The sequence below is a fragment of the Pteropus medius genome, unplaced genomic scaffold (assembly GCF_902729225.1).
Source record: "Pteropus medius unplaced genomic scaffold, Ma_sr-lr_union100, whole genome shotgun sequence".
Classification (NCBI taxonomy): Eukaryota; Metazoa; Chordata; class Mammalia; order Chiroptera; family Pteropodidae; genus Pteropus; species Pteropus medius.
In genome coordinates, this window is record NW_024349519.1 from 6,860,935 (window position 1) to 6,871,908 (window position 10,974).

Sequence of the window (10,974 nt, forward strand, 5' to 3'; positions counted from 1 at the left end):
CTTGTTTAAATATACATATTAAAGTCACACAAATATCTATTTGCTTTAAAAAGCTGATGGCATCACTGAAAATTAAATATCAGAGATTTAGTTCTAATAATCTTCCTTCTAAAATTTTTCATTCTATTTAACAGACAACATTCCAGAAATATGTAGGTCACCTAACTCATTTCTTATCTGCAAATGTGGTCATATGAATCTATTATAGAATTACAACAAAAATATGTATATCACCAGTATACTCTGGCATTAAAAGATACATTGATAAATTTCTATCATTGAGGCAATTTTAAGCTGTTGTCATTAACTGCTTATATATGCATATAAAGGGGAACTAATAATAATACTGCAGCTAGTTATAAATTATAATTTAAATTTCTGTGGTTCATTTCTTTGATCTCTATCTTATATGATTTAAATAAGTTATTTTGACATATATTAGTAACAGTATTAGATGTCTAGATGCACTTGATTTATTAACAATAGTTTTTATAAAATTACCTCTTTACATTAACAAAATCAATAAATTTTTAACAAAAGTTCTATATAACAATATAAAAGGCAAATTCTTCCTCTTTTTAATGCAACATCAATGAAGTATACATAATATTGTTACCTAGCTAGAACAAATTAGTTTTTAAATCCCCAGTACATGTTTCTGTTGTGTATAATTATTTGTGCTAATTGAACATATGTATTCAGCTCCCACAACCCTTATCAAATGTAGGCATTCATTTTCCATTTAACTAGAAAAAACAAAATGCTTTAGAGATAAGGCAGAAAGTAATCAGGACAAATTTTTGTTTAAAATATGTTGCCCTTTAAATCATACTGCAGAAACACAAGTAGAAATAGAAAAATTCTAACTTTAGAAACTGCAGCATATAAATGTTTCCACTAGGCAAACTGTCAGGACAAACTGGATAGCATCAGTGAAAGTAAGTCTGTACTTTTCTGGCTACACACTGGAGGAGAAAATCTTGATATAAGAGAATTCTTCAGATAAAAACTATGGTTTTTCAGCCAAGGCAACTCTTCTCTCTTGCCCAAAGTGCCTAGTCAGCTATTTCCTAAATGTTATGAGCTCTTTGTCTTCAAAATAGAAAACTATTGGCTCTTCTATACTGTTTACTCCTATCCTAGGTTAAATTACCCAAAATTCAACTTTTTTTCTTTTTTAACGTAGAAATAAAGATCTAAACTTTGTTCTAAGTTTAATTTAAAAAAAAAGAAAAGAAATAATCTCCATCAAGATAGTTTAGGTAAATATTCAGAAAGATAACACTACTGATTATATAATCTAGAATAAATAGAATTTTTCCAAAAAAATAGTGGAGTCATCAAATACACCTTTCAAATTTCTATTTATGCCTTAGAAATGACTCCATTGACAAAAGTAACCTAATCATTTTCAGTAGCACCAAATAATACTATCTCAACCAGTTGAAATGTCAAAAGCATTGAAGTAGTGAATGTTAATGACCCAAAATTCCATTATCATAGCCCAAATTTCGCTAACTTGTAATTATTTACTTTATAAACCCCAGATACAACAATACAGCTACAATATACACTAGAAAAAAGAAGAGTTCCCACCAAGTTTTTGTAATAGGAAAAAAAAGCTGCTTCTTTTTTTCATGAAAAAAGACATGAACAAGATAACCACACTAAGCTAAGAAATTTTAAAAGGCATTGTATAAATAATTTAAAACTACATATAACACAGTAATCGTAAGTTTAAGGATAGTAATATTTCCTCATCATAAATGTCCTTCAAGAGATTTATCATCCTTTTTGGAAATGTTTTAAAAATTAATCCCTTAATTATTACACAACTACCTTCATAGTTCATGGGGAGGGGCAATTATTAAAACAGAGATATTCATTAACATTTGGAAACTTCAGGTGATTTATTATTTTATCCCAACATCTAATAATTGATATAGATTAGATATATACTATATACTCTAGTTAGATATACACTCTAATAAGTAACGCACCAGGGTAAAGCAATAAGTTTATAAATTTAAAATATCCAAATATTTCTTCCATGGATCATATTTGTTTTTATTATTGTCTTACCTCGATGATTTTGTCATGAATCTCCAGGCCATCTGCTTTGTCAGCAGGTCCATTTTCCAAAATTTTTGAAACATAAATTCCTTCTGTTGATGTTTCTTCCTGACGATTCTATTAAAAAAATATATAACAACATTAAAAAAGATGTAAACAAAATTCTAAGTTAGATAAGAGACAATTTAGTAAATGTAACATTGCTAATATTCTCTAAACATGCAACTCTCTATCTTAGCTGGGGATTTGGCACTGAATTTTAACTAACACCAGTCATTAATCAAGATGGCAGCTTCTTCGTCTCTGACAAGATTATCTATTTACCTCACATTTTTTGAGTATATATAAAAAGCTATGGGGAAAGGGCATGTGATATCAACAAGGTGATATCAACTGGCTCCTAAATATGGTTTATAGAACATCTCACTTTTAAAAAGATGTTGCAGTTAAAAAGGGTTATAAGTTAAAGAAAACAAAAAGCATATCTAGCTTCACAAGATAATTGGTTTGAGATGTGGTCACAGTTTCGAAAATACAATTTAGCTTCATGATGTGTCAGATTTGGAAATATAGCTCTGACTGTTTCTATTCACAGAGGAGACTGGGAGCTTGTTCAAGTGTGAAATCCCAAAAGATCCACTCTAACCTGCAAGAGAACCCATTCAAGGCTAATCTTTACACATTTCCAGGTGCAATGAGCCTGATGATTATTAAACCTAAAACAGCCAATATGGTACAAGTAGGACATTTTATCCAGTCCCAGGAAACCAATCATATAGCAGAACTTATATACTGAAAATGCCCAACATCCCATAAAATGATTCATCATATAATTTTAAATGTCATTTTACTTTATGGCAGGTTAAATAAAATTATTTCTCCTAAATTAGCCTTCCTTAATCTGAATTTTAAGAGGCTCTTAAAAATGACCAATGTCCTCTAAATGTCAAACACCTAGCTAACATTTATAACAATATTCCTTAGGGGGAAAAAAAACACAAAAATGATATGATGAAAAGACATAGCTCTCTTTTCATAATAAATGGGTACTGTTCTAGAAACTAGAAACAGAAGCACAGCAGTCATTAGTTGCTAGGTTTTCGAAATACTAAACACAAAGAAGTATGTCATTGCCATTCTGACCCAAGCAGAGCATATGGCCAACAACTCTAAGACAGTTTCCTTGGACAACATCTGCAGTACAGGATGCAAAAATTTCATGGCAGTTTATTGGGAAAATTAAAGAAGATGATTTTTTAAAAACTTCACCACCTTTTCCTAGTTATGGCAAAAATTAAGTTGATGTAGTATAAAAAGAACTTTGCAACTACAGTGTATAGTATAAGTTTATAACCCATGCATTTTGAAAACAATTGCTATCTATCTAGAAAATATTATTTATTCAGTTAAATAAAGAATTTGATTTGGGGAGCCAAAAATATTTTAAATCAACTATTGTTCTTTAACATAGCATTTCCTATGTAATTGTGAAAATGATATCCCTTATTTCAACTTATTTTAACTGTTCATTCATTTAACATACATTATATACTGCCTGGTCTGTGTGAGCATCTGAAAACTGACTAATTTCACTAATAAATAGGAAGTACAAGCAGGCAATGCAATTACCTAACATTATCAAGTAGAAATTACCTATATACATTATTGTGAAATTGGTTTATTTAAGAAATTTGCCAACAGGGCTATACAATGTAGATAAAATGCGAATATATATATTTTTTTAAGTAGAAAAGATAAACAAGTTTGTTAGCTGTTTTTTTTTTCCTCAAAATAATAGGTATTTGCATTAAGGCATCTGATATTTGATCACGAGCATAATTTTAAAGTTTCAATCATTTGTTTTCTTACTCAATATCACAAATGAAAGCTAAGTCGCTATTATTTCATAAGCAAAAAGTGAGCTATGCGTTAACAAGGTAGGTTACCTGATTTGGTCGACCTCCTATAATATTGAATCCCAAAGTGTCATTTTCTCTTTCTAACACAATGGTGAATGGCTTATGGTCTCTAACCTAGAAGGAAAGGTATAAAATAACTAACCAGGTAAAAATCTAAGAGAAAAAAATAAATGCTACAATAAAGCTTTTTTGTTTTTACTGTAAATAAATTAACATTTGAAAAGAGGAAAACCTTAAAATTAAGGATGGTTGAATTTAAGAGGTTAATTTCTTTCTACATTTATTTTGAAACTGTATTTGAAGGGAACAACCACACATGTGAGAAAAATAACTATTTTCAGCTAAATGGCTTTGCATCTTTACATATGCAGCTTTTATTCTAATGCATTCATCATCTAATTTTGACTTCACTGTAATTTAAAACAGATTCTCGGTTTAATCCTGTAGGTATTCTTATTCTTTCCCTCTATTATAGAGGAGTAAAATAAATTGCTAAAGGATCTGAGAATTACTTTATGTAAAAATTTCCCTTTGGAAAGTCTTAAGGAATAAAGTGAGCTATTTATAAAGTTTTTTGAATGGTAATATTCAGATTACTATTGTAAGACTGATAAATTACAGTAATCCTAATTTTAAATAGTATTCTTATTTGGTTTTGCATAACTCCTGAAGAATTTAAAAGATGTGATTCGTGCTACGTAGTATTTCTCTCATGATAGCCAAATAAGAGTTAAATAGGAATTATATCTATAACCTGTTTATTAGTAAAGATAATGTGAAATAGTGCCAGACTAGACGAGTTTTATCTATGACTATGGATATTATTAACCACCCTAGGAAAATATACATTTGGTAATTACTTTTGAATGATAAAATTCCATAAGCATCATTACCACTGCAACCATCATCACCATCTTTTCCCAGGAGTTTTTCCCAGGCAGTTCACACAGCAGCCCCTACTGGTAGTGGGAAAACATTTCTGAGGAGCACAGAGAAGCCTTGTGATAAGTAAGCCTACAAATCATGGGCAGTGTTTCCTCACTTCTCAGAACCATAGCTTGACTTGTTGCATGGACTTCTGTCATAATTCTAGCTGTTACTCCTTTCCATCAACCATTGTTTCCCTAAGACCTTGAAACCTGAACTGGTTATACAGAGGATATGTCTGTGCTTCTCTATGGCTCATCCCATTTTCTAACTTTACCTGGATATAAATAGGATAGAGAAAAAAATCATATACCATCCAGTCTTTTAATAAGCAATGCACTTCCGTTTATCAGAGCGGAAACATTTTAGCCCCTCAAATTTCAATTATCTTTTTTAGGTTCAAGTATAGAAGCTTCTCAACTCGATGCCTGAGTTGGAGGCAGTCCCAAATGGGAATCATCCTGGGTTGCTCCTCTGCAGGACTCTGAAGAATGAAAACAGCTCCTTGAATGGAGTGCAAGTTCTGCTAAATCCCTGCTCACCATGGCAGCGACCAACAATGTCAAACACTGTGCAGAAGTCCTCCAGAAGAGAAGTAACAGCTTTATAAACAAGCCTCTTCACACGGGGTGCTGCAAAGAGACTTGTTTATTCCGTCTGAAAGCGGGCAGTCCACCAGCACAGTTTGGGGCCAGCAGCTTCGACAAAGAAGGGAAACAGCCGCTGCCCGGGGGCTTGTCTGACCACAGATGGATGTGGCTGCTCTCACTTAGCTCCCCAAGCCTGTCTCTGTCTCTCTGTCTCTGTCTGTCTCTCTCTCACACACGCGTGCACACACACACACTCCACCAATAATGAAACCCTAAAACAGGGAGGATTATTTAGGGAAATTCTGGATAATGAAAAGAACTCTGCAGGTCTAAGAAACACCATCTTTTAATCTCTCAACTCAAAGTCAGTCCAGTTCCCCACATCCCTAACAGTTCCTGCACTGAGTAGAAGGTGCTGATATGGACAGTTTGGCAGGGCAACTAAATCATTCAGAGCCAAAGGTGTGGGACTGACAAGGCCACAGGGATGCTGGTGCAGTAGGAGAGGGCAGGAAGGGTCGGAGATTACCCGGCTTCCCTTCCCTGACTTCGGGCACAAGCCAAAGGTGCAACTAGGCAGAGAGGGCAAGGCAGGAGACTGAAAGACAGAGAGCAAGGGTCTGAGTGGGAAAATGAGTTTTCCTAATTCTTTCTTCATGGAAAAGTTGAAACTGAAACTGTTTAACTCTTTCCAATCTAAACATAAGTAGAAAGGGGGCTATCCTTGTTAATATTAATATACTCGATACTAATACACTGCAATACTAATACACTCGAAAGGTAATAGTATAGTATGATCAAGGAGGGTAGATGCTTCCTACTGCATAATAAGGAAGGATATCACCTTTCGCAGGAATCGTGAAGCACCAGAAAGAAGGGTTCCTCTTTCCACCCCTATGGTCCATTCCCCGGGTGCCCTATCCCTCTGCGCTTACCGGGCCGTGGCCGCCGCCCAGGTCCCTGGCGAAGTTGCGGACGTGAGCCATGTACTGGGTGAACTTCTCCTGGTACCTGCGGGCCGTGAGCTGCACCTCGCCCTGCAGCGCCCAGAGCTGCGCCAGCAGCGCCTTCTCGCGCCGCCTCCAGGCGAGGACTCGAGGCCCGGGTCCCCGCCCGCTCCCGCAGCAGCCGCCCGGCAGCACCCCGCGCGCGCCCCCGCCTCGGCCGGCCCCGGGCGCCCTCCCGCAGCCCCCCCGCGCAGGCACGTCCCCGCCGCCGCGGCGGACCGGCCCCGAGACGCAGCCCCGGCGGCCGCAGCGGGCTGGGCCGAAGTCGCAACGTTCGACGTGCGCCGCCAGCTCGTGCAGCCGGACCGAGCGGCCACAGCCGCGGGCGTGGTAATCGCACTGGATGCTCAGTTTGTGGATGAGGCTGCGCAGAGGCAGCACCCGGTACAGTTCGCCCGGCGCCAGGGGCTGGCACTGCAGCGGGCACCGGCGCCGCCGCGCCGCCCAGGGCAGCAGGCAGCTGGCGCAGAAGACGTGCCCGCACGGCGTGCACAGGGGCTCCTCCAGCACCTGGCCGCACAGTTTGCATTCGAAATCCGGGTCCACGGCTTCGGCGAAGCGCTCCTGGGCAAAGCCCATGGCGAGGATGAGGGGATGGGCAAGCGAATGCGAAGTCCACTTTCTCCGAGCCCCCTTGTCTCCCCCGGGTACTCCCGGAACAGCGCTCCGGCTGCGGCTCTGGCCGCTCGGAGGGGAGAAAGGTGGGGGTTGTAATCTCAGAGTTTGTTTGGCTTGAAGTTTTCAGGCTCCAGCTATGTCCCCTGACTCCGCCGTATTGATGTTAATAGACGCCATCTCAAGTGACCTACCTCCCCTCCCCGCCCCAACACACACTCTTTCGCTGCCCTGCGGTTTATATCCTTTAAAATTTTGTCCGCAGAGGGCTGAGGCCAGCTTACAATGGCCCTTAGGAAAGCTGTGCTCCACTTAGCCTGCACAGTGAACTTCAAGCAGTCTTCCAGCAGAGCTGATAACGAGCTCAGCGCGGATGTTGAGAAATAACTTTTAATTCCACCCGACCTTAGGCTCCAGGAGAGCAGAATCTTTGTCCATGCGATTTTCCGTCGAATCTTCATCGCTCCGCATCAAGTCGATCTTCACTAAATGTATTTGAAATAGATGTATTTCTGTTCTTTCAAATAAGCAAATTACAAAATTACCAGCTAAGTGCCTACGATCTTAGGGAAATCACTATGAAGTACCTACAGAACCAGGCTTTTCAGATCACGATCCAGAAATCAGGTGAGTGTAGCGAGGCGGGATGATGACTGACAGCAAAGATGGGGGAAAAGCCAGGTGCTCACCTTAAGACACCATGCTCTAACGGAGAACTTGAACCCGCCATTGAAGGCCTCCTAAGGTGTGAGGAGGCTGGGATTCTTTTACCCAGCAGTCTGACTCTAGGGTCAATTGCCACACCATCCATCTTCTTCCACAGGCATTTACTACTGGGGGCGGGGTGGCGTGGCGTGGTGGTGGTGAATGTGATCATTTGGGCACCTGGAAAGGAAAATTAAAGGAAAAGAAAAAAAAAGTCAGTAAAATAAGAAATAAAATCTTAATGGCTTCCCTCCACTTACCCTGAATATACAGATTAGGTCCAAACTGCGTCCTCCCCCCGTTTGACCCTTAGACATGTGTAGCATGCCAGGCCTCACTGAGAACACGCAGTCAGGGGTGCCTCCAAACCCTTCTTCCATAGCTTCCTTCACCATCTCCTGAAACTCAAGCATGCAAAGCAACCCTTTCACTTGGATGCATACACTTCCTGCCATTATCCTGAAGCTACTTCCACATGCTTCGGATGGGCTTCCTAAATTAATCATTGATGATTTTTCACTGCCAGCTGAGCATTGTTCCCAGAAAGCTGTGTACTTTTGTATAGCACCAAAAGCTTTCAGTTGAAACACATGAAAAAGGCTCCAGACTTTGCCCTTTAAATCCTTGGAGCAAGGGAAGAATTAGCAAAGGCTAATAATAGAGGCTAATAAGAACCTTCTGAGCCTTCTTTCTGTTTGAAAGATGAGATTTTATTAAAGTAGTTCAATAGCAGTGGGGATTCTGGAGTGGCTTGCCAGATATTTGATATGCTTTTAAACTTGTTTCAAAATAAGATGCTATATTCCACATTTTACACATATGATATATGATAAAGTAACATTTACCCCAATACTCTAAATTTCCTCCTTCCCTTTGGCCTTTCACCAAGTAAATAAACAATAAATTTCCAAATAAATAAGAAATCATTTAATATTAACAACATGAACATATTCTTGTGAATTGCATAGATAATAAAAAGGAGAATGTTATAAAATTTATTCAAATAATCTGGGGGTACGGATCTATTCCATTTTAGTTATAGAAAAAGCTATGGCATATAGCTGTGACTTTATAGCTGGGGCTTGACATTCGTTTCACAATAAACACAATGGCAATGAGAACATTTTAAAAGAGAGAGAAGAGATGAAATCTAAAAGTATTTTATTGAGATATTAGGAAAATGAGACTTGTAGTTACTTGAATAGAAAATAACACAATGGTCATATGATGTCATTAGTCTACCCACTCAATTCCTGTAGCAAAAGTGAGGAACATGAGCAGATTATGTTATGAATAATTCCAGGATGTATGACATTTTGATTGTTAAAAAGAAGATGGATGTCAAAAACCTTGTCCACAGAGAATAACAAGTTAAAAAATGAGAACATGGAAGTGAAGCCAAATAATGAAGTAGGCCAAAAGGGAGCTTAGGAAAATCTTTTACATGAGAAAATGCAAGCTTGAGTGCTTCCCAGAGTACCAAGAAAAAAACATAAAAGTTGAACACTAAGGAAATGGACACACCTAAGTGAATCTCATGGACTCTTCCCATATGAAGACATTGCAGCATATTAAATCTGCGACATCAATTGAGCTAAATAGTCTGATCTCACTTCCCATACTATAAAAGATTATTCTGTATATTAAGAAAGTTGTAATATCTCAGAATAGCTTGGGTGAGCTAGTAACAAGTGAAGTCATTAGGTAAGCAAAGAAAGCACTTGGAATAAGTTTAAAATATGCACAAATATTTCAGCAAAACAGATCCAGTAACACTCAAATATCTTTCAGCAAATGAGAAAAATTAGCACTTTGCATCATTAGCTTGGGTGTATGCTTATGTATTCACTGATTATAATTATCTATTAAGAATTCCTGGTTAGTGAAAGTTTCGGGCTCAATACCAACATTGGGGTAAGAGCTGAAAGGTAAGCCATTGTCTTCCTTCTTGTTGAACAAGGCCGATTTCTAACTGTTCTGCTGGTTGTGGGCAAGAGCAGGCCTGTCACCTTTCTCATAATCTTTCATACAGACTGGACTGAGAACATTGCTTTGCCAACAGGGAGATGATGGAAAAACAATAAATATACACTTAGTTCATCTCTAAGCCAAGGACCATGGCTAAACAAAGTATTTTAAAGTTGTCAGTGTTTGATTAGGTATTTTCAGCTTAGAAACTAGTTTGTTTCCAGTGAGAAGAGGCAGGGTTCCAACCCAACTCTGAGTCATCCCTACTTCCAAGGATGAATAGGGAATCTGAGAGTTACTGATTGTTAAGTCAAATGCTAAAAGATTTAATACTGAAATACTATACCCCAAGACTCAGAAATGATGAATAGAGAGGTGAAAAAGAAGAGAGAGAGAATTTTTCCACCCCATGCATAGATTATACTTTAAATCAACTCATTTATGAGTTTTTTTTTTATGTAGTCTCATGCATTTGATTGAGAACTGTAAAGTCAGGAAGCTTGGGGAAATTTTTTTAAAGAAATACTTAAACCACTTTAATTCATTTATATTTGCATAGCATAATTTGGTACTTTTGACAAAATAATAATTTTTAAATCTTCTGTTATAAGAACTTAAAATCTTATCATTTATATATATTTCTCCTTGATTCCCTGTCCATTTATCATGAGTTATTATTATAGTCGACAAATGTATGGACTTCCCAAGGTGCCCTAAATTTAAGCTGTAACTATATAAGAATATAAGATTACTCAGGTAGGTGAGGTAAAAATACCTGGCTACCTCAGATCAAAATAGTTCTTGTGGAATACATTTATATTATTGAAGTTAATGTTCATTTTTGTCCTTATCTCTTTTTTTTTTTTGCATCATAATCTAGGATCAGAATTGCACCTAGTAGCATAAACAAATGTGTTCATAAAGCATGAAATAACAGCAAGATCAACTTGACACTATTTAAAAATTTCAAACTTGATAACAACAATAAAAGATGCTTTACAGTTGAGTTATTCGAAAACTCATTAGGAACAAGGAATTTATTTTTACAAGATAGGCTGATAACATATTATGCCAGAGAAGAGACAATTTTGGTTATGCATTTTACTCGTTAGAAAATATGGAATCTATCAAACCTAGAGAACATAGAGAAATATCAGTCATTATGATTCC

The 10,974-nt window shown here is 37.5% G+C and overlaps 1 protein-coding gene across 2 annotated transcripts in view; it reads right to left on the minus strand.

The window, feature by feature from the left end:
- The window catches only part of PDZRN4 (PDZ domain containing ring finger 4), a 320,204-nt gene extending 312,904 nt beyond the window's left edge, over window positions 1-7,300 (minus strand). Inside the window, exons 1-3 of one of the 2 annotated variants that reach the window (XM_039882300.1) lie at window positions 6,445-7,300; window positions 4,020-4,106; window positions 2,083-2,190 (exon numbers count right to left, since the gene is read on the minus strand). In XM_039882300.1, the coding sequence (XP_039738234.1) occupies window positions 2,083-2,190; window positions 4,020-4,106; window positions 6,445-7,095 (846 nt within the window). In that variant the 5' untranslated portion in view covers window positions 7,096-7,300. The remainder of the gene's footprint in view (window positions 1-2,082; window positions 2,191-4,019; window positions 4,107-6,444) is intronic. The other variant, XM_039882301.1, reaches the window with a different exon arrangement.
- Window positions 7,301-10,974: the final 3,674 nt, after the last annotated feature.